The 24,574-nt window shown below is 43.6% G+C and overlaps 1 protein-coding gene across 2 annotated transcripts in view; it reads left to right on the top strand.

The window, feature by feature from the left end:
- LOC132261191 (epidermal growth factor receptor) overlaps positions 1-24,574 on the top strand; it is a 54,356-nt gene that overhangs the window by 15,998 nt on the left and 13,784 nt on the right. The window contains exon 1 of one of the 2 annotated variants that reach the window (XM_059759822.1): positions 17,460-18,272. The exons of the other annotated variant lie outside the window; for it this stretch is intronic. Coding sequence (XP_059615805.1) covers positions 18,074-18,272 — 199 coding nt within the window. The 5' untranslated portion in view covers positions 17,460-18,073. Of the gene's footprint in view, positions 1-17,459; positions 18,273-24,574 lie in introns of those variants that run through there. 2 annotated transcript variants of the gene reach the window in all.

Raw genomic sequence — 24,574 nt, 5'->3', positions numbered from 1 at the left:
TACTGTGCAATTGAACATGCGTTTTAATGCCTCTTTAATTGCCACCAAAGCTATAATTCCCCCTGCATTTTGATGGCTTCCACAATAAACAATCCTCACATTGTTTACACCACAGAATCCTTTGCCAATGAAAGTCATCGTGAGTCTTCCCATTTTGAGAATTTATCTCTCAAATGTGGGAAAGATTCCTCAATTGTCAATTGGGCGCTATTAATTACCCTCTTGATGACTCAAGGGAGGGAAATTGCAGTCAGAAGAGGTGTACAATCGCTTCAGAGAGTGCATATTATCCTTTAAATTGCTTTTTTCGCATGAGTTTTAGGAAGAGAATCAAGAATATCAAAACTTGTGAATGAAATGGTTCAAGCCAAAGGCAGAAAGCAGTTTCTTTCCCTTGTGTCTGCCATGTAAATTCTACACAATTCACGTCGACAATCGCCTGTAGACTTTCCATCTCAGGCCGTTGGCAGACGCCGCAGAGATAAGACAATTCTGTGAGCTTGTCGGGCTGGGAGGCGGAGAAAAGGGGTGTGGAGGAGATCTCGAATCGGGCTATCAGGCCAATTCCCATTGTTCGGATCGGGGAGATCGGGTGAGAGGGAATTGGCAGAATGGAGCGCGTTTTTGCTGCGCTCTTGCATCGGATGCACGCCATATGGTTCACAACCGAATTCTCACGCGCTTCAGACTCTCTCTCGAGACGCTTAAGACTGGATGGATGCGAGATGCGTTTTCCCAAATGGACACGGCAAAAAGTGGCTCAGCGGAGTCAGTGATTGAAGATAGGGACAGAAGGGCGGCCCATTTGCAGAATTTTCCCATCGAAACGCGTCCCGCGTCCGCCGAGGAAAGTCTCTGTGCGTAGAGAGAGAGACAAGAAAAGACGCGCGAGTCTCACAAAACAATTAACACTTTTGAGCTTGTGTACTTAAGAGAGAAGGCAGAGAAAGAGAGATAAAAAAAGCGGGAATAATTAGAGTCAAAAAATTGTTTATTGCCCGCGAGACAGATGAGGAAAAAATGGATTTTCTACATTGGGGCCCAACAAAAGAGTATGACTTTGGGTCTTGTGCTGTTCCAACTGGAAAAATTCTTCTTCTCTCTCTTGTTTATACAGCAATAATCACAAATACACACAGTCGATGAAATATATACGAGTGGAACGGGGAGAGAGAGAGAGAGCAAGTGGGAAAGACAGCAACGGTTGGATCCAAATGGTGGAACGAAAAATGATTCAAACAAAACCTTAAAATAACGCGAGTAAATAAATAAGGAGAATTCTTAATTAATTGCAAGCCGCGCTGTCCACCTTCTGCTGCCCAGCAATATTTTGTTTCTCTGTTGTCCTTCGCCAGAAAGACGCTCCAAGAAGTGTGCTGAGAAGCTTTAAGTGTTGGATTTGAATTGATAGTGATTGTCCGGGGGATTGCGGAACAGAATGAAGAATAAAATCGTGAAATATCAAGGTGATCTAACGTGAAATTTGAGGAAAAGTGCAAGGTTTGTGTTGAACAGCAGAATTCTCAGAAAATTAGATGAGAATTATTGTTATTCTCGAATATATTTATTGTTTTCAAACATTGGGAAGAGCTTTGCACCTGTCATAAGAACATCATAAAATCCTAATTTTATAGCCAAAAATACTAGGAAATCTACTAATTTTTCATTTTTGACACGTAAGACTGGAATTTTGAGGAGTTTCTGGACGTTTTCCATCAATTTGAGGCTTTTTGCGCCGAAACTCAGTTTTTAACCTAGCTAAAGCGGCCATTTTGTCTCTGACGTCATTGCCCTTCAAACTATCATCGAATTCACTTCAAGAACCCCGCCTAAAGCCCGTGAAAGGGCGCTCCGCGGCTGCGAACATCGAAGATGTTCAATTTCTCGGGAATCATTGACCCATAGAGCGTTTTGGCCGCGCCTCAGCGGAGTCCCGAGGAGAAATCCGTCAATTGCCATCCAAGAAGCGGCCAGAGGTGGAAGAGCCCTCCCGCAACAGCGCGCGAGTCTGCGATCGGTATTGTGCCCTGGCGGACAAAAGAAATTCCTCGTGGAAAAATAATAAAGCGTGACGAAAACGGTTTGCAGCATAAATTCCAATGTGTTGGGCGAACAAACGCAAATGAAAGTGTCACTGATACCATTCTTTAATTCTCTCTCTCTCACCTGTGATTTGTTCTGGGCTCTGTGGATGTTGGGAGAAAGAATGGGCTTTTCGGGGGAGAGCGCGATCACGCAGTGGCCATTGGAGATTCGTCTTTTTTTTGCCTCTGCGATCTTCCTCGATGAATTGCCGTTCAATCTGTTTGTTCTCTTTCGCCTCAACTGATTGTGGAGTTTTCTTCTTTTTGCCGTGTCTTCTGCCATGGCACTCAGGCGGCCCAAAACTGTGGGGCTTTGTGTGCATGAAAAAGACGGAAGATGACGTGTGTGTGTTGGGATGATGATGAAACAGGGCATTTTGGAAACTCTAGAAGTTTTGAGGCGATGTTGAGTGCTCAACGAAGCGAAAAACTCTGCATAAAATGCGAGCTGAGCAGCGACTGACGCTTCAACATGGTGACAAACACACTTGGCCAAGAATCAACAGGTCATCCGAGATCACGACACGCGCGTTTTGGGACAATTTGCTTCCTCCGACGCTCAGTCGCTGCACTGCGCGCTCTTCGGGAAGATCACACGATCGCCTCCAATCAATTATGGCGTTCATGCTCAGGCTCAGATCGATTCTTATCGCACTGAAATCGAATATCCAAATGAATATTTATGAAACGCCTGAAATTCTAACTTTGTGTCGGAAAATATCTCAAGCGAGAGAAATATTATAAAAATTATAGTAATTGTTTTGTATAATTCATAAATCAGAGGCGCGAGTGGAGGAAAAGAGCGGCTGAGAAAAGAGGACTGAAGAATCGTGAAAAAGTCTCCTTTGTTGTTGATCAATTTGCGAGTCAATAAAAAGCACACTAACTGCCATAATTATTCAAACAAATCCCGCAAAAACCACTCAGCGAATTTTGCAATGCTAGAAGAGCACAAGACTGTAATTTTGCACGAGAAGTTCGTCTTCGAGTCAAAAAAAAAAGATATATTTTTGATAAAAATGGTGTTTTTGTGAATTAAATTTGCAATGTTACGCACTTTAATCAAGGTTAATTAACTATTTCAACTGTCTTTTTGGGCCTAATTGCGATTCAAACACCCCGAAAAATGATCGTCATCTCATTTTACGCCTTGCTCGATTAATTCGTCACTTTGCAGTGAATTCTCGGCAAAGCTGGCGCACAATTTACCTGAGCAATTTGTATTTGGAGTGTATATAAATAAAGAGGTGCTGCCGAGACTTAATGAATAAAGTATAGAGACAAGAGTAATTACTTAATATAATAATCTCGCGAGCTGTTAATGTGGCTTTTTCTCTTTGGCGAAGGGGATTTATTTTCACGACACTCCAACGGTTGATGGTCAGTTGTTTTCTACTCATGCTCGCATGTGCATTACAAGAAAATGATGAGCCTCACATGCGTCTTCAATTGCATGTTTAGGCCATTTAAGAGGAACAAAGTGACTACAGGAAATCCTTCAGCATTGAAGCACTCTCACCTTTTTTCCCTCATGCAATTCCCTCAATGTTGCCGGTGTTGCTATAAGAAGAAGACGTGGAAGTTGGCGGCGCGATCGCGTCAATCGAGCGCGATCTGTGTGGGGAGTGCTTTCTGCCTCTATAGGATGACATTTACGAGGGCCTTTTGCCCACCCTAATGGACCATTCGTCATTTTATAGGATTTCTCAACATCATGCAATTAATTGAGGCATAAAACATGCCAAACAACACATGAAAGTGAACAGTGAACAAGAGAGGGAACATTTTGAGACACGAAGTGTGATCGTGAGTGATCTTGCTTGTGCAGGAGAATCGATCATCTGGCAAAGTGACGCTCACGTCGGACTACAAAGTCATGGCAAAATGATCAAGACGCCGAAATTGATGATCGCTTTTTAATTGATCCGCGCAGACTTGTAATCTGGCGGGCAATCAGTGCTCCAAAAATAGAGATCAACGATCTCTTTTCATCTCTCTCCTGGAACTGTCTGTGTATGTGGGGATTAATTAGGGCTGCGGAGGGATTATTAGCGTTCATTTTTCATGGCTGGCGCATGGAGAATGCAGAGTTTTTGAAGAAATGCGCTCTCGAAGCTGAATCATTCATCAGCCTCAATTGAGAGTCAGAAGAATCTCGAAGATCACTCCTCATGGGCAGCGCCTCTACAATTTGTTGAGTGCCTTCGAGAGAGAGAGAGTCCAGGCGCTTGTGATCGACTATTGTTAATTGAAAGCAATCAATTTTCCAGCCTCAAGACGGTGGAGGCGCTGAATGCGGGCGCCTTCTTCGGCCAAAGGGGACGTCTTCTGTCCAATTGACGGCCACCGATTGTCGCCTTGGTGATAAGTGGACACGAAATTCTCTGAATCCCTTCGACGTGGCTCTCAAATGCCACTCAAACCACCATAATGAAGAAAATATCGTAATTTATTTTAATGACTCTCGTGTGCGATAAAGTGCAGCGACGATTGCGAACAAAAAGTCAGTCAATCTCTGGGTTGCAAAGTGAAAGCTTAGAAATCGCTATGAAGGCTATTCATCTCCTCCTGATCGCGCTGCTCCTTGGTCGATCCCTCGGCATCACGGTGGAGAAGCTGCAGCTGATCTGCTCGACGTACAACTTCTGGAATCAGTGCAGATCTCAGATAGAGGACGAAATGTGCTGCCACAATATCAGGAACTATTGCTGTCGCAGAGATGATTTCCAGCAATGTCTGGACGACTTGGAGGAGTGTCCTGATTATCTGAAGAGTCAATAAACTTGCTCTCGATGTGCAATTTTCACCAGACGAAAGTCAGTTGCGCACAGTGTAAACCAATTTCTGTGATAGCAGATTGAAGTTGTGGGGAAGTGGTGTGGAATGGTGATTTATTGGTACTAATTTATGTGCTGAAGACACGCAACGCCGACATATTAACACCCAATGCCTCTTAACGCACTGCTGGCTGGTTTTGGGCTGAAGAACACCCATCCTTGTGGTGTCAGTGACAAAGAGTTGAGCGACAAATTGAGTAAATTGGAGAGCCCAACATTGATTAAATCTCAATTGAGGCCCGGAGATTTGGGGTGTGTAATTGAGATAAATCACGATTTAATAATTGATTGTTCTCTCTGCAAAAATGTCTTACCTTCGTTAGTGCTCCTTTTTGTCTCACTTTCATGTTGGTTTTTCGGTGGTCTCGCGGTGCCATCGGCGCTTCTTTGAGCAGCGACGACGATGATGAAAAAAAAACGGAGAAGAAACCTTTAATTCCCGTTATGGATGCTCATAAAGCCATTTTTTCAGCAACTCTCTGTGTGTGTGGCACTTAAAGACACGACGAAGTGGCTCAAGAAATACTCTCTAATTAATCCCTGCGCATTGGACGCGCTAAGGAGAAAAGAGAGATGAAGAAGTGAATTTCCCTTGCATTTGACACTGCCTCGCATTATTCGCTGCTGACCTTTGGCTCGTGTGTAATTCCTAACAATTAAAATTCTCTCTCTTCTCTATATATGGAGATCGCTCTGTTTACCAGCTGTGTTCACAATGCAGCGCAATTTTAGCACTTTAGCACGAGCAGCGATCTCTAGCGAGAGGTATTGAGAATGTCTTTCCTGCGCTCAGTTGCTCAATAGTGCGTCTCTGCTGAGATCGTGTCGCTGTGCTAAAGCGGAATTCGTCGCTCAAAAGCTCCCTCTTCCCGATTTATATATGTACTAAAGCTGGAAGCTTTAGCTGAGACACTCGGAATATACATAGTTGTCTTAGCACACTTTTTGTCTAAGCGCTTTTTTCTTGGTTGAACCTTCGAGAGCGTGAAAAGACTTGCACAACCACTCAGGTAAATGTTTAATTTAGTAATTTAACTCATCCACACACTCGTGTGGCTCTCGAAGCCATATTCCCTCGAAAATTCAATAATTGATTGGCTTTTTGTCCATTGACACGTTTTGACTGATTTTTCCAGTGGATTGAATAATAATTTAATGGTGCTTTGAGCAACTGGTGAGGAGCCATTGGCAATAATTGCACACACTGAGCAATTTTGCCTCCATGTAGAACAAATTACAGTAATTTGAATGTAAGTTATATTTTGGTGTGATCAATTGAAGCGAGAGGAGTTTTTTGGACTTGATCAGTGATTTCACAAGATTGTGGACTGCTGGGTAATTGACACAGCACGAGAATTGATTTTAAGAGCCGGCATTTGCTATCAAATTGGAAAAGGGGCCCATAAATCTCTTAAATTTTCTGGTGTATATCGTCACAATAAAATACAACGAGAAAATGGTGATGAGAATCAAAACGAGAATCCTCACAGATGTTTCTCTCTCTCTATGGCTTTGGGAAAAATGCTAATGATGCGTCCCTTGTTCCTTCGACAGTCCAAAAGAAGAGGAGAAATGAAGAAATTAAACTCACAACTCGTTTTCACACATAAAAGAGCCTCTCATTTTTTATGATCATCTCACACTCGCTAGTGAATTCGTAGAAATTCCATCGTGTGACACACATTTGCATTGCGCATTGTCGATGGGCGCTCGCAAGAAGTGACCAGCCGAAAAGTCTTGGCATGATTGCCAATAAAGTCATTTAAAAGTGTGTCCCTTTGAAGTCCGCTTTTCCGGCATGTTCAGCAGTTATTGGCAAATTAATTCAATCTGCGAATTTACTGCAATAATTTGCGCTGAATTTCACAAAATGCAGAGCGACTGAGAAATTTATTTAAATTTTATTTAACATCTTCCAGCAAATTAATTAAGTCGCGATGAAACGTCTCGCGTGTCGTAAATTCTTGAACTAATTAAATAACTCTATTTGCTCAAAATTTTCTATGTCGCACATTAATTAATTTGTTCCAGCATCTGTGATGAAGAGGAAAAACCACCCTGAACGTTTTTGAATAAATTACCTGGAGAATTTATATTTCAATCAATTATGAAAATACTAATTAGATAATTTCATGTGACTTTTTTGCATAATTCATGCCAAAAAGAATGGCACAACATTTGCAAATCTCATACAAATGGATTTCCACTGATTCCATCGCTTCAATCAATCTCTCTCAATCATGCTCAGGTTTTCTTGATGGCATTGAGTAAAATGCCTTCAGAATCTCTGATTTGCTGCAATTAATTTACATTTGGGAATGAGCAAGATTCTCGAGATGCTTTATCACAATACAAATTACTCGATTAATTATCAGTTTGGCGGCTGATGCAGAAAAAAGCTCATTTGGGATGAAATCGAGCATAAAATTGCTGCAAGACGCTCTGTACTTGTGTCTCACCTGGAATTCTTGAGGAGATTTCTCCGCCACCAGCTGAGATTATTTACCAGATCGCAATTGACTTCACTTTAATTCCGCGTGTAATTGATTGGCCGCAATTTTCGGGATGCGCGCGAGCGGAGTTTTTTTTTGGCCATCAGGAAGATTTATGAGGACAAAAGCGAGAGAAAGACAAGATATGACTGTCTTCCTATCGCAAGAATGTGGCCGCGCCAAATTGACTCTCTGCTTTGTGACAGGAAAACTATTTTTATGGCCATAATTACTAATTGTCGTCGCGGACAAAATCCACGGGAAAATGTCGCGCTGACACGTTGATATTCTTCAAAAATTCCACGACTCATGATATCTTGGGTGTCTTTTCGCGAGCCGGCATGGCTTGTCAGTGGACATCAGGGAGAATGGCTCCAGTCGGAGGGAAAACACTGGAACTGGATCGAATTTCTCATGATCCTGATGATGACTGACGAGCAGAGCACATTTTATCACTCGACTGGACTCTCATGCGCGCAGAAATCCAATATCAAATCGGACTTGACATTGAAGAAAAACCCAAGTGGCTTAGCGCTCACGCGCAGGGTAATCCGAAAGCTCTGTGCGTGGCGCTGATGGGAAATTCAGTGCAGGAAAGAAAAAAAACTGTTAAAAGATGAGCAAGAGCGTCGCATTATTGAATATTCAACACCACGCGGACACAAAAAAATAATTAGTGGCATATGACTAAGTAGGGATTAGCATAAAATATCGATAAATAATCGCATTAGAATCGATTGGTGAAAAATACACTGAGAATCTCACGATGGTGGCAACAGTTTTTGGCGAAGAAAAGCTCCAGCGAAATGCTAATGAGCTTGTCTGCCGAGTCACCCTTTCGCCAAAGAGTTGTTTGTCGTGATAACAAAACCCGATACGGAGGAGAAACTTGTTTGGGACTTCTTGAAGTTCTTTTGCTGTTCTCTTTCTCACTTGCGGTTCATCGTGACGCGCTTTGGCGCATAAATCCCCGCGCATGAACTTCAACCGATTTCTCGACTTGTTCACTCTCTCGCATGATCTTGATAAACACGACGATTGTCTTCCTCTTTCTTGGGACCTGTCCTTTCTTCTCTCCCGGGAACAAATGAGCCTCCGCGAGCGCTGAGAGAGAGAAACCCAAAAACCGGCGCGCGTGTGATCTTCATTGATTGTCCACATGTCGAATCAGTGAAATCTACAAGAGAACGCATCGGATATAATTGGCTGGCGCGCTTTTTTCGCTCCAGAGTCACAACGTGAAAATGGATTAACGAAAACAAGGAGCAAACATGCAAAAGTGTGACGGAGGCCGAATAGGGGAGAAAAGGAGCACAAAGACATGGTTTCGGTGCAGTTAAGGCTTGTGAACACGCTAACATAAATTGGAAACATTCTGGAAGGCGCACTTTGTCTACCAAAACGATCAGAAGCACTCTGGTTTTCCCGCGCCTCGCCAGCAAATACACGATTAATTGTGGCGCTCTTTGCGCTTTACTTAAGCCACAGACATTTTTCCGCTCGTCCAACTGGTTGCATTTGGCGTGTGCGCTGCAGAAATTGCTGTTGGCGACAATTTCAAATGATCGCCTAGAAAAAATGCTAGAATAGCTGGAAAAAGTCCTAAAATAGCTGTTTTTTGGAGCACAATTCAACGATTGGTTGATTTGAATGTCTTTTAGTAACCTTTGATCCCAATTCTGACACCAATACATGACAGAAATGCGAAATAATCACAAAATTAATGTCGAATTGTTCCTATATTTTCTTAGCCTTCTTGTTTTCGTGCTGCTCAAAGGCTTGCGCTGCAGTGAAAATGCAAAAGAGAACATTTGTTAGTGAAGCAAAGTGAAGATAAGGCAAAAATCCTGGCGAGATCGTGATTTCGTGGCAAGTTGGCCGGCGATATACGAGTCGGTGAGAGGCCGCAGAACACAATCTTGACGACCAATTTACAGCTCTTAAGAAGTGGAGAAAATGACGGTGAAAAAACATCTTATATAAATTGTGCTTAATTTGGCGATGAAGAAAAAATTAGCAACAATAGTAATTGGACAGCTTTTTCCTCCGCTTCCACCCCTCTCTCTTCTCATCCTGGCCAAAATCTGCGGGGTATTTTGCATTTTTATCATCTGCAGCATCTCAATTTGATTTATTGTCCACTTTATTTCATGGAGAAAAAGGAGGAACTGTCACTGCGCGCCGAGATCTGCGCGCGCCTCTCGGCGTAAGTTATTTGCTGCGGTGGAGAAGAGTCTCAAAAATCGCCAAGGTATATTTCTTCGGCGACACTGCGCTGAAGATCCATGTGGTCTTCATGGGGAGGATTGTTTGTTCCGCTGAGGTGAAAACAATGGGAAGAACACGGCGAAGCGCATGGCAAAGGAGATCAAGAAGAGCCAAAGCTTAAAGACTGCGGAGAAACGCATTTATTGAAAATGAAGTGGAGAATATTTTCTCTCTCTCTAGAAGAGATTTATATTGTTCCTCTTGTGTGCCTTTTGTCCGCTTTTTTTGCCCTTCATCATCGGCTTTGTTGGGGCATGAGAAGTGGTCTTGGCCGATGATGGACTAAGCTTGCGTGCAGAGTTTTCAGAAATTGTTCTAGTCATGTAAAATTAGAATATTTTCAGAGTTTATGCCCAGACATGTTCCAATGCACTTCAATTTGCACTCTTGAATGCATTTGCCGATCATATCGCCTCCTTAATCCTCACACAACTTTCTCCTGGGCGCAAATCCTTTCGAAGGAGGTTTGCCGTTTCGTGGAATTGGCTGCCAAAAGGTCTTAAGAACGTCTCGGAACGCCTCCAAATCCCTCGGGAGCTGCAGATAAAAAGTGTTGATCTTAGTGGCTGGAAATGATAATGATTTTCTCAAATAAAAGCGAGGCGTTTAAGCCAAACAAGCGGACCTGCTCGCGTCACGAGCGAGGCCCTCGATGATCTCTTGGTGCTGATCTCACATCGCGCTGTCCGTCCAACTGTCCATCAGCGAAGTGCTCCATTCCGAAAAGTCATCTTGGCGCTTTGGAATGTGCTGTCCATTATGGTGGGATTATAAAGCGAGGTAAATGGACAATAAAAGATGCTGAAAGAGGGTGCCTCGAGGAGTGGGATTCATTTAGTGGAATTCGATTGTTCCGCACTGAAGAATGAGCCTCCAATTAATATTCATAGGCCACGATCTGCGTATTGACGGGATCTCAATATCGCCCTTAATGATCCTCCTCTGATGGCAGGAGAATCGAATTCCGATCGGTTTTATCCCGTGCGCGAGATGATTTCGTCTTCTCATCATCATCGATGAAAAATTGACCAAATTTCGGGCTTTCTCTTCACGATCGCTTTTCGCCTGAACTCGTTGCCTTTTATTCTTCGGCTGGGAAATCGACAGCATCTCTTGGATTGTGAGTCTCTTCTGCATTCTCGGGCGATTCTCTGGATGCGCACCTTTGGCCGAAAAAAATGGTGCGAGAGCATCTGGAGGGGCGAAGGCTGGAAAGGTGGTTCGTGTAAAAAAGGCACCTTTTGTGCTGGGCGAGGGAAGAAAAAAGCAACGCCAGGTAGGAGTGCTCGGCAGGACTCCTTGGGCGCTCTCCTTGGACAATCCCTCGGCATTGTTGGCGAATCTATGGAGTCAATAGAGTGAAGGATCATTATTTTTCCACTGAGGATCATGTCAGGACGCTTCATGCACCAAATTAATGTGCATTCTTCGCCCTTGGATGGGAATTTCTCCGAAGATGGCCGCGTGGAGAAGAAGGCTTCGTGCAAGAAGTGATCGAGCTGCCATGCAAAGCAGCCTCGAGTTGTGGCAGCAAAAAGATCATCCACGACCGGATGGTGAAGGTCGCTCGTCGAGGTTGCTTCTTTTGCTCTCTCTTCTCCGGGACTTCTTGCGCTCTTAGCACTGTTCGAAGTACGGGTTTAATGGATTCACTAGAATTTAACTTCTCTCGCCGAGGCGATTACAATCACAACACAGAAGCCTCTCGGAGTCGCTTGACCCCTTCTGGGCTAATTTCTCAAGATGCCAGGAACGTCATAAATCCCCGCGCATTCCCAGATTTCGTGAGAACGCCAAGAGGACGAGGAGGAAATTAACGAGAACACACACTTGATGCCATACTGGACAAAATCTCATTTTCACTGAGGTCAGAGGTGATCAGAGGAATTATCGCGCTGGCTTTTTTCCTCCTCCGACAGTTAAGAAGCATGGAAACATCCACAAAAGGAGCGTGATTAATGATCACGTAATTTCATAATTGTCCAAATTGCGCCTCGTAAGATGGTCAGTGGAGAACGCGAAGTTGTTTTCGGAGTACATTATAGAAAAAAAATCTGTCCTCGAGCGACTTGAAAATGTTGTCTGAGTCAAGAATTTTTCCGCCTTGTTCAGCCCAGAATTGCCCGGATTTTCTCTTAGATTTTTCCACGTCAGCTTGTCGCGAGACCAAAACTTGCACCAAACGTGGCTGTTCAAATATAGAGAAAACAGCGGAATTCTAGCATTCTTGCCTCCTTTGCAAAGAGCGCTGCGAGTTTCACTTTCCGTGGCGCGAAATCAATGGTGTCTTTGTTGGCTGTGACGATGTTATTAGCACAGAGATTAGGATTTTCTAAATTGGTCAATAAATACACGCGGAATATGATTACAAGAACACTTTTTCATGCGCTCACAACTTCTCAGAATTCAGCGTGGAGTCAAGGTGAGGTGGATTAGGGAGGATCGCGAGTGTTTGCTGCTTTTCTGACCAGTCATGGCCAGAATTTGCACCGCGCGCTGAAATGCAACAATTGTGAGGCCGTGCATGAGTTTTGTTTGACTAATGTTTCTTTTTACGAGTGTGTTTGGCACAAGTTGTGCTGCAGCACGGAGGAAAATATCGCGCAAGACTTTCTTGAGGCAACAGCGAAACACCTCGAGAGAGTGAAGGAGATAAAAGTACACTACTCTCTGTCTCGCTGCTGTGCAAATGAAAGTCTTGCCTCACACTCACCGCATAAAATTCTATGTGTGGCGATATATTATGTCAAGTCACTTAATTGAATGCACTCTGCGGGGCACACAAAAACGCTCCTTCAGCGCAATTTTCCATTTACCGCTGCTGAATCTTTCCTGGGTGGAAAAGAGCGGGAAAATACAGCTCTCTCTCGGCTGGCAAACGTGTGCTGAGCTGTTTTTTTTCGCGGACAAACACCATTTCTCTCACTCTTCGCGCAATTGTGGATATTTGTCGAGAGCTGCGGGAGAGGTAGAAAAAAGCGCCTCAAACACACGCCAAACTATCTGGCGTAATAAAATTGTGCAAATATTGTTCTGGGCGATTGGAAAATAGGCACTCGTGAAGGACACGATCTCGCGTTCTCAACGCTTCAGAACCGCGCGCGCATGTGTGATAAAGTATGGGATTTTTCTTGCAATTCATGACTCGTCCGACAAGTAAATCAATTAATTGAGCCCCATAAGCGCTCGATAGCACCGAAAAATCGTGCGCGCGGCTCCATGAACTCCAGCACGATGCGCGAGACGAAGAAGATATTGAAGTCGCGGATGCCCCAAAAGGGAGATTTCTGTCGTGAGATCACTTCATGTGATACTGTCCGATGGTTGGGTGAAAAAGTGAGCCTGAGAATTGGTATTTTTCAATGCTCACAGAGTCGTGCTTTTTGGAAGCTCCTCCTAGTCGTGGAATCTCGCGGTGCACGATCGATTGGGGCATTCTTTCGAAGGGATTTCAGAGAGTCGAACTGATTTGCTGCTGGCCACAAAACCATCGCGCGGAATCCCGACAATTCCGCCTCAGCTCACGTGCAAATGCCGATGAAATCCACCGAAATATTCCGTTGAGAGGCGGCGGAGAGTGTTTAATAAACAAATTCTTGCACTTTTCTGCTTTATTTACGCGCAAAGAGACGCGAAAACGAGCAAGAGAGCGCCGAAGAAGGTGTACGAGCGTTTACTGCAAATAAAACAATTAACTCGTGTGTGTCGAATGTGTCAAGCGCAATGGAGAAAAGTGATGCAGAGATTTCGCGTAAAAAGATCCCACTCTTTGTGTGTGCTGGAGAGTTATATTTGACGCATATCGCGAGATGCGGAGAAACAGCCAAAAAGACGGCAAGCGCGTTATGGCATCGGGTTTCAAAAATTAATTACATTTTTACGAGTCTCTCATGCTCCAAAGTCCGACTCGAGAGACATGAACCACTCCGGGTGTCGACGGTATAAATTCTTTCTGGAGATTTTGGTGAATTTTTCTCGCCACTGGACCTCAAAGAAGAATGTCTTCTGGCCATAAAAGCTCCCTCAATGCCTCGCAATAAATCTCTCTTGTGGCGATTTGGGTGTTGGAGGAGAGACAGAAAGCTCCACAAAAATCCACTTAAGTCGCCTCTTGATTGTGTTCTATCATAATACAAATGGATTTATCACTGCGGGCGAGTGCAAAAAATCATCACCACCACTTAAAATGTGAGCTCTTTTTATGGTGAATAGCCATTTGCTTCTTATCTCGCGCTCATGCTAAAATCCCACTAAGTGGAAGCGGAAAATATGCTAAAGACACATTTCTAGGGGTGGACAAATCTCTTATCTTGTCGCTTTGGCGTGCATAAATTTTGCATTTGCAAAGCTATGCTGGAGAAGTCAAATTATGAGTTGATAGTGAGTTATTAATATGAAACAGTGTGACTTTTGGCAGATTGTCAACCCCTCAAAATTGTCGTTAGACTTGTAAAACATTCTCTTTAAGATCGCTTTCGAGCCTATTTATGATTGATTTATGCTTCTGTTGTGGATTATCGTACATTTCCATTCCTTCTGCGCCCTGTCGTGGCTGTCGATGGAAAATCCAACAGAATTCCTCTGCACAATTCCGTTGTGGACAATTTTACGTCGTACTTTATGCTATTCAGACTCTTGCTTTAAAGAAACATACTGGATTCTATAGTATCTTCACTCAATTAAGCTGGATAGTAAACGAAAAACACCATGATTAATGTTGTATTGCTTAAAGAAGTCAAAGAATTTGATTAGAATATTCTTCTAAAGGCGTCTTACAGGTAAAAGAATTCTCAGTAAGATTTGAGGTCATAAACCTTTATTATGATCTGACTTGGTAGAGCCAAAAAGACTGTAAACTTTCGATGAGGAAAACACCCGGAAAATCCCATGGAATTCCTCTTTTCTTTATTCAATTGCTGACGCATTCCTGGCTGGGCAGAAGCCACCGTATTTGAGGCATTTGCCGTGTCTGATAAGAGCAAGAAGTTTACAAATAATCACCCTAAAAAAAGTAAACTTAGATAAATGGCAATTCCTTGGACGTGCGTGTGAAAATATGCGTCTTCGTGTCTTCGAAGAATGCTCGAGACTTTCTCTGGCTGTGATATTCCAGAGGGAATTTTATTGCGAGTAGCTCTAACGAGGCAATCACTCAATATGGCCAGATTAAATATTTTATGGGGATCGTCTTCGGCACAATTTATTTATTCTCGTCCATCAAAGTCGAAGATATTGGGGAGCTTTTTCTTTATCGGCACAGCACGAGAGAGTGAGAGAGTCAATGCGCCGCGGAGACACTTTGGGAGATGGCTTTAATGAACTTTATGCTAATTTATATTGTGTGTCTCTTTGTGCTCTATCGCACCTTTTTTTACCTTCTTGTCTGTGGCCAAATGAAGCAATTGAGAGATAGTTGACTTGCTGACAGACGCGATGAGCGAGGAATTCAGTAGGAAAAACATCTCAGCGGGTGCGATCAATGAAAAATCGCCGTTTTCTTCGACTCTAGAAATGCATGGAAATATTCAAATTGACACGCTGAATGTTCCACATTTATCTCGCGAGGAACGCGTCTTTGCGATAAAATTTGTCAACGAGGTCTTCTATATCACTTATCTGCTGTGGCATTTTTCACTGAGGCATTCCATCCTCAGCTGGAGGTGGAAAAATCTGGTGAATTATGGTTGGTGGGAATTTTTGTGAAAAGCCCCGCGTGCCGAAGATTCTGTACGTCCGAAGGTGAGCAACTCATCTGAAGTGTTTGAGGTGCTTTGCAGTCTCTGTTTGTGCCATTTTCGCGAGCTGTGCCTTTCATTAGAATACCTGCTTTTCATGATTCATTTCATGGAATTTAATAGTCAGTAATTACTGCATATGTTTATAGACAATTGCGACAGTCAAGACGCAAACAGTGACACGTTGCCAACCAACTGAGATCACAACTTTGAGCTTTACCGATCGTGTAGCAAGTTAATCAAGCACCGTGATGCAATTAATTCATAAGGTTCAAATTAACATTTTTCCTTCAATTCAACACTATCGAGAAAATCCACTTTTTTCCATTGCTATGCAATTTTATCGCATGAACTCATTGTGAAACGCACGTCTGGATCGTCCTAAATTCTCTCTCAATTGCCTTCTAACTTATTGGCATTCCTTCCCGGATTAATCAATCTCTGTGTTCCACCCAAATATGTGCGCACGAGCGTTAGAAAATGCCTTCAAGACAAACAATTGCTGGCCATTTTCAGCGGACAACCTTGAAGAGATTAGAGCTTTCGCCTGGCAAAGCTAAAGTTCAGATTTGGAATTGTTATTTCTCCACTGACGCCAGGTTATTTTTCATCGCCACTCGCTTGAGTTCAGTGATCTTGATCTCTGATGGGAACCTTATGTCCATTCCATAAGGAATTTCACCAAAAAGTTCGACGCAGAAAATTCCCTCGCACTCTTTCCCATCGAATTGTGCGCCTAAACGCCTGTGAAAGCCGATCAATAGCGCTCATAAAGTCATAACTTTTGAGAGACAGTGCGAGTCAAAAGTTGCGAGCTTTTATGACTCTTTGGGTTCTTGGCTGCGCCATAGTGTTTTCCAATGATCCCATTTTCATATGATTTAGAATGGCAATAGAGTAAATATACAATAAAAGACTCACACTGTATATATTGTTGGGCATAGAAAAAAGAGCACAATAATCACGTTGTTTGCTCAAGAGATTAGCGGGCGAGAATCAAAAAGGCCATCAAATGCTTTTGCTCTCTTTTTTTTTGCCTCTTCGTGTATTTTTTTTCGACACTGTGCGACTGTGGAGGATCTTTGTAAGAAAAATAAACCACGCAGAGATGCTCGTGTGCGTGCTGTACAAGAAGATGTGTTGACGAGCAAAAGAAACGGCCGGAGAAAAAGACTGGGCGATGGAAAGTAAAGCAGAAACCGTTCATTTAAAACATGGTGGTTTTGACTCTCTTTGGCCATCCAACACCTTCACTCGATCGGCCAAGAGAGGCTGGAGGATTGTGGAAAAAAGACACTGTTGGCGGCACTCGAGAGAGATTCTCTCTGGCAGTTGCACGCGCACGACAATATGCGAAGAACAAGGAAAATTATGTTCTGATTCTTGCCACGATCTGGCCATCTCGCTTCAGCCTCTCAGCTCTCGCCAGACGAGATTGCTCAGGAAGCGCTCGCGACTATTGCAATCGAGAGGGAATGGAGAAGTGAATTCTAGCTGAAGCTCTAATCAAAGCTCTCTTGATCCCTTGATGAATTGGCCCTCAATTTGACTAAGTTTTCTGAACATCATTCCACTAATTACACCCTCTTTTCTCAACCTATTTTGTGTTGTGCATGAAATAATTCATCCACTGCCAAATTCTGCTATTGAAACACAATTTTGCGACCCTCCAAAGGGTCCAAGAATGGCCAAAAGACTGCCTTTGCTGATGACAATAACCTGGCGGAGAATCCCAGCAAGGTGAGCTGACGCAGCTCACTCGGTTCTTTTCCTCCGCAATCGCCACAAGAGATCTCTCGATGGCGAAGCAAAAGAGGCCCAAGAGACCAACACAGCGACTCTCTGAGGTGCTCTCGAGTCTCTCCTTCGCACTCAGGCCCACTCGAGGCAGTTGCGAGTGAGATGAAGAGATGGTAAAATCTCAGGTGCGAACAAATCTACCTGGGCAAACTGGTTGGAGCGATCGTGCACACAAAAACACGACTCAAAGTCGCTTTTTTTCGCCTCGCGCCATCGTTTCACCACTCGAGAGACTTCAGTTGGTGTTGAGCGTTCTACCAAAGCGACCATGCTCGATCACTCCCTCGCGATCGGTCACAACTCTGTCTGTGTTTCCGCGTGAAAAAGGGCTTTTCCACCCTCACGAGCACGCAAGGGGGAGAGTGGCGCCAAAGTGCGCAGGAGTGCGATTTATCCTTGTTGTCTCTGCCAGTCAAATAGCCGCGAGGATCGCGCACAATTGTGGTGGTGTTGGCTGTACAAGACATTCTTCGAGGCAACTTTCTATTCCAGTTGTGACTGTCACAAAAATCTTTATTGCACAAAATCTGAGCGTGGAGAGAAAAGGCGCGCAACTGCTGAATAAATCACATCGCGAATGATCGCTCAGATGGTTCTCAGTGCTGCCATTTGTGCCTCGACGCATGTGAAAATAATAAACAAATGACATAATCAATTGGCGGGATTCTCGAGACGCGGGCGCGCTTTAAAGTGAGAACGTGGAATTTATGGGAATTGCTTGTGAGCGTTGCTGGGGCGCAATAGATGCACGAGAGTTTCGGAATCTCGAGTGGCAACAAGTGGTGTTGACCCTAAAATCCCACCAGGATTACGGGATAAGTGAGCGGTGTGTGTGCGTATGATGGGATAATGACATCATGAGAGGATACCTGATTGTGGGGCTCCTGGTGCTTCATCTCTCAGCGTGCCTGGGCGTGCTGGAGCGCCCCCAGAAACCCGAGGGCGGGAAGCGCTCGGACAGGATACGGAAGCAGCACCAGCAGCAGATCACGGCGGATTTGGCGCCAAAAGTGCAACAGGATGACAAACAGCCATCGGAGTTTGTCAAGGGCAAAAGTAAGATCACGCAATGCAAATTACCGCCAGCAATTTCGCCCATCCGTTTCACTTTTGTGCGCACAGTTTAACCCATCAGTCACGGAGTGTATTCTTGGGAATCTCCCAGAAATCTTAGCCAGCAGAGAGAAGACTTTGAAATATTGTGATGGGAATTGTGGCGCCGAATGGAATAATAGCGGACTTTCATGATTGAGTTGTGGAGAGACTTTGAAAAATTGTAACGTTAGGATCGCATTGAACATCGAAATTGCGCAAAAGCTAGAGTTAATCTTTTGATAAGTTTCCACGCTCACCGCAAGATATTTACACAGATTATGTATTTGCATTAACATTGAAATTGGATGGGCAAACACAGGAACGGAGAGCAGGATACGAGATATCTGCGAGTTTATGCTCAATCGGATTGCTTCATAAGACACGTTGTGTCAATACGCCTGGGATCGCCTCTCGATCGAGGAGTCTTCGAAATCTTATCAGGGTGCATGTGTTTGCCGTGCGACTTACAACTCAATTCGTGACATAAATTCCGTGACGTTTACCAAGTGTGACAATTTTTTCTCCAACTCGCACACCGACTCGGAAAATGTTGATAACGAATTTACACAATTGTCGTGTTTGTTTTTCCAATCGAATTTAATTTCTGTACAACATTCTTATCTGGCCGTGTGTGTTGCGTTTACTTCTCTCAGCGTCTCAAGTTGTGTGTCGCATTTTTTTCTAACCCATACAGAGTCACACAAGAGCCTAGAGTGGTCCGTGTTGTTTGCTTCTTTCGGCCTGCATGCGCGTCTCTCCATTTGGCCGCGCGCGCAACAAACAGAACCATAAACTCCATAAAACCCCGCAGTTGAGGAGAGCTGAGAGAAAAATGAACCTCTTATCTTGGCGGGTAAATGTTATTCTCGAGAGTACAATTAAACAAATACACCGCGTCTCTCGAGTCCAGCCAGCATTTTGCAAGAGCCACGACAATTGCCAGAGCAGAATTGAATGCAATTACTCTTGAGGTAGAAAATGCTGTGCGAAGTGCATTCTGCTGTTTGGCCAAAGGAATGCCCAAAGAGCGGACTTCCGTGTAGAAATTGCACGGAATAATTCCTTTTTTGAGTGGTTTTGGGTTTGAAAGTTGTTCTTGAGACATTTACGGTAAGAGGAAAAGAGTGATTGTCTTTGCAGACATTATTGGCAGTTTTTAGAAGCTTCCTGTCGCCCTTAATCAATGAAATTCCCATCAATGCCCAATTTGAAAGGAACCTTTCAAATCGTCATGTCTGCAATGTGTAATTGAGACGTGAGAGATGGGCAATTTCGGAAGCTGTTCTGGTTTCTGGGAACGTCTTGAATTCTTACTTGGTGAGAAAACATTCTATACAATTTATTTCCGATGAAAATTCATCTGTCAGCGAACAGCCCGGCTCTCCCCTATGCAGCCTTTTTCTTTTCCATCACGCGTGTTGGAGAGAAGATGCAAAGAACTTGAAAGTGCATCGCGCGAGTCTTCATTGTGTTTGAAAATCACGAATTGCAGCATTTCTCTGGTGAATTGCTGGCAAAACACTCCTCGAGAGTTTGCCAAAGTGGTTCTGCAACACAAGACATTGCTCTTTCTCTCACTCCGAGCAGAATCTCTGTTGTACACCGCGAGAGTTGTGTTTTTGTTGTTCCTCTCCGCCAGCATCGCACAAGACACCGAGGAGAGAGAGATACTTAGAGAAATTACTTTTAATATTATATATTATCCACCGTGAACCGGTTCTGGCTGTAGTAATACCCTCTCTCTCTCTGCTTCTCGGGATGGTGGATCGCGCAGGGGGCAGAAATGCGGTGCGCGATGGGTTCGCCCTCGAGGAGGGAAGCAATTTCGGGCGGCTTTTTCGAGAGCCCTTCGCCCAATGTCTCACCCTCGATCCCACACGGGATCGCAACCCCATCATTAGAGGAGTTGGCGGACAGAATCCCTCTCGGGCCTTTGCTGAGCGTGAGTCAGGCCGTCCACGCCCATGCTTTTGCCATTTCTCAGCATCTTGTGGCACACATAATCGCGGGTATTCATCTCTCTCTCCGGCTTCTTGGCAATAAAAGAATATCGAAGGGGCTTTAATGCACGTCTATGGGATTTAACTTGAGGCACTTTGCATTCTGGCTTTAACAATTGAACGCGATCGGCGCGCTGCTTCTCAGAACTCGCAATTTGCCAAAGCCGCGCCATTATTGTTTCAAGTAAATCGCCTGAAAATTCTCCACGGCGCGCATTTTCTTGACCATCTCGTGACTTTGCCATTGGAAAATTGAGGAGGTGCTGCGCAGCGAAATCGATTATAGTATATATGTTTAATGGATGGCGTTGAAGTGTGGTTGATGAACTTGATCTTCGCCTGACCGTTATGTTTTGAATTTGACAGTAAATTTTCCTGTCATGCTGTCGTCTGTGGAGTGTCAATATATCGATGATATGTAATGCGAGACATCACCGAAACAAGGGGAAAGAGTGACATGGATAGTGTTTCACAGCCAAAATATCGCGAGAGAAATCTCTTTTCGCAAGTCCATAAAAGTACAGCTAATAAGTGTTAATTAATTGCAAATAATCTCACATAAATTCTTGTATTAAATGGTCTGCTGATTGTATCAAGAGTCTCCGAATTTATATCCGAGGCTGTCAGATTTGTGAAGACGCGGAGAAACCCGTGAGCGAGGGAATTTTGAAAAACATCAAATTTAATTATATCGGATAAAATATTAACAAAAGGTGATTTTGCGTGAAGTTTTGTGTGAGTCCTCGAGAGGTATTCGTGGAACGTCGAATAAATAATTTCTGAGAATGTGGCCCAGAGCTGAGGAAGCGTGACGAGAGGGAGAATACAGCTCAGCAGGGTGTTTTTGTACAGAATAGAGGCAATCTCTCTCTCGGCAGATGAGATAGTGAGGCGATGGATGGGCGCAACAATAGGACGATTAGGGAGATTCACCTGAAATTATGCTCGCGAGACAGGGGAAAAATCACCGCACTGTGAAAGGTTAATTAATTGAGACATTTTGGACGGGTTCGTGTCTTAGCGCGGCGTTCAAGTCTTTCGTTGTGCGGCCGCAATTCAAGTGAAGATAAATCCTGTGCGGCTGTGTTTCTGCAATATTTGCACACTTTAACGACTAATTAGATTTCCTTGAGGCTCCCAATCGAACGTCTCGATGATATTCACGATTTTTACGGAGGTGTGAATTTTATTAACACACACGCTTCTCTTGCGCATTAACATCTTCCAACCTTTTTGGGCAAATCACTCTCCAACCACGAGTGTGTCTCTAATGAAATGTTTTCTCGCCACGGCGCAGCCAAAAAAACACAGTCGAGAGGAGATTTTTTGAGAAATAAAAAAGTATAGAGATAGAAACGAAAGAAGCTACACAAAAGCACATTAATTTGTTGTTTCTTGCGCGCAGACTCATCTTCACGACGAGGTCTCTGTTTCTTAGCATGGCCGCGTGTGTGGGTCGCTTCTTCACATACAGTGTTGTGTGAATTTCGTGGAAATTTCATTAGCTGAACTCTCTTCCAAGCTCTATGCCTTATCAAATAATTGTGTCACGATTTCACAAGCTTTCTGGCCTATCATCGCGCGTCTAAAAGCTTCCTACTCGCGTTGGCGCTTAATCAGCACATAAATTACATATTGGATGAGTGGTGCTTGCATGTAAATCAAACAGCATGTTGAGCATCTTCGAATTTGTATCATATTTCGAAATGAATTCGTGTGATGTTTATCTGGTTCGGGCTCTTTTTTTGGGAAGGTCTGGGCCTCCGTTTTGTATGCGATGGGAAGATTTTTTCCCCCAAAATCTCTTACCTGACGATCATCGTTCTACCTGAGCGATCTCTCGGCTCTATCGCTATTTGTTATCTCGTGCTTTTGGGTGCTGCCTGGCGTGGCATTGTTATGACGAGGGTGACTTTATGACAGATTGTCTGAGAGGAGAGCTGGAAGAGAGCGTCCAACATTTGATTTCCAATGACGTGGAATGAGGCTTTTTTCCCCCTTCTTCTATGCCTCTACTTTTCACGGCATGACCAATGGAATAATTGGGATTTTTTCAGACTCTCTGTGTGTTTGACTTTTCAACCTGAGTTTTGCGTTCTTGCAAAAATGCCAGGCGAGAGACAGAGCGTATTTAAAGATCACCTGAAGATTTACAATGCCCCTTTTTGGATGGGCGAAAAACCGCGAAAATAGCATTTCAAGGTGCAATAAATTGGCATACGGACAAAAGGTATCATATTTGGATAAAATCGTCCGCAACAATGAAGGTGAATAGAGCGCGAGACCACGCACAAGACGTCCATCAACAATAAAAAGTCAAACAATGGATTTTTATCGATAACAATAAAAGTTAACAACTTCGATTGGTGCGGTCGCTCATGGGGGAGTTTAATGGCAACTTGTGGAATATGCGCCCGCGAGACCACAGAAATGGACTCAACTGAGAGTAATTGAAAAAAAGTGGAGAAAAAAGGGATTAAGTCAGTTCAGACACCCCATGAAAAATTGACGGACAGCATCGACATGGAATTGATGTCTCAAGGCTTTAAGCACTCTTTTTTTCCGGTAAATATCATGTCTGTTTGATTAGCACAAATACGACACGAGTTTCTAATTTTCGAGTCCCGCGGAGAAAAATCTCCGCGTCACATGAAAGAATGCAGTGCGATCGTCAATGTTTGCATCTCACAGGCAAATCACGCAGTTGAGGAATTTTCGTCATGGGGCAAAACTTCATCGACATTTCAATGGGCTTGAGGAGATTATTTGAAGACACGGGCCTCGCGAGATCTCTGATCGAGCGCGTCTCTCCGAACAAAATGTCTCTTGGTGAGGAAGATTAGGAACCGGTTTAAGTCGCACATTCTCCATCGATCTTCCGCTTTTGTCCGTTTGGAATCTGCGCGGTATTTGTGTTGGAGAGAACATAGAGTGCCACATGATGAAGCATATAAATTTACAAACATCAATTATTACACGGTGATCAATGGCTATTTTGATTGAATTCTATCCAATTTCTCGGCGGTGTCATATTCCAGAAACTGCCGAAAAGCCTCCGAGAGTCGATCGTGAGGTAATATCTGGCGGTGTTGGGTTTCCATCATTGATCACGATCACGACTTTTTTCGGTGATCGCCAGACGAGGAGTCCTGATATGGGAGGAAAATTGCTGCAAAGGCAGGAGTTTATTGGCAAAGCACACACAAACAGTTCGCGATCAAGGAACATATTCAATAGTGATCGCGATGGATTGCAATGGATGGCGAATCATGATCAAATGCACAAAGAGGAAAAGTGCAAACTTCAGGGGCTTCAAAGTGCTGAAACTGGGAAGGATTTGGACCAAATATGGTCTAGAGAGATCCTTTCCAATTTAGTAATGAGGCGTTTCGACATAGTGAATCTCGTTCTGTAATCTATAACACACGAGATTTGACAATCTTAATAACCAGACATGAAATTCAAGAAATCATTCTTCTTTCTGATAAGATTAGATATTGGAATTCCAGTCTTCAAATTTCCTTCTCGTAACAAATTTGTATCTCAAGATCTAATAATGTCACTCAGACATCTTGAAATAAGCGAAATAACAAAGACAGGCACTGTTAATGTGGAGCCCTTTGGCAAAGACAGCGTCGATTGGAGACCAAATGACAATTTATGCGATGGAAAGAGAGAGATGCATGTGCAAAAACAGTCACAACACAATGTCGGCCAAGAGGCGCCATAAACGAGTTTCTTATGCATTATCGCCATAAATGCAAGTCAAGAATAAATGCGTAACATTTTATTTTATTGTTTATCAGTGCTTATTAGCCATTGAGTGTGTTGCATTGGGACTTCCAACAGGTTCAACACGAGTCTTGAGCGCTCTCTCGTGAAAATTACTCGGTATTTTCACGAGATTGTATGTGATCGATGCCGGAGTGGGCTGTTTTTCTGCCTCTCTCTCTGTTCTTTTTCTCAAAATGGATAAACGATTTAACGATTTAATTGGAAATTAATAGCTCTGCGCTACGCCGAGGCCCTTTTCGTGCGTCCTGACGCAAATATATTCCCATCATGGCGGGCAGATTGAGTGGAAGAAACTCAAACAAATCACTGACAATTTCCATAATTTATTCTCTATGTAATTGCAATGATTTGACTCTGTGCGCGCCCGTGAAATTCTACTTTGCGCTATTGACTGTCTTGCAGGTGGTGAAAATGTTCTTGTCTTGGCTTTTCCCTAGTCATTCTGAGACATGTTCAAATCACGATCTC

Source organism: Phlebotomus argentipes, unplaced genomic scaffold (genome assembly GCF_947086385.1).
Source record: "Phlebotomus argentipes unplaced genomic scaffold, Phlebotomus argentipes genome assembly scaffold_18, whole genome shotgun sequence".
NCBI lineage: Eukaryota > Metazoa > Arthropoda > Insecta > Diptera > Psychodidae > Phlebotomus > Phlebotomus argentipes.
Note: the sequence above shows the minus strand (reverse complement) of the source record. Positions and strands in the feature narration are given on the sequence as shown.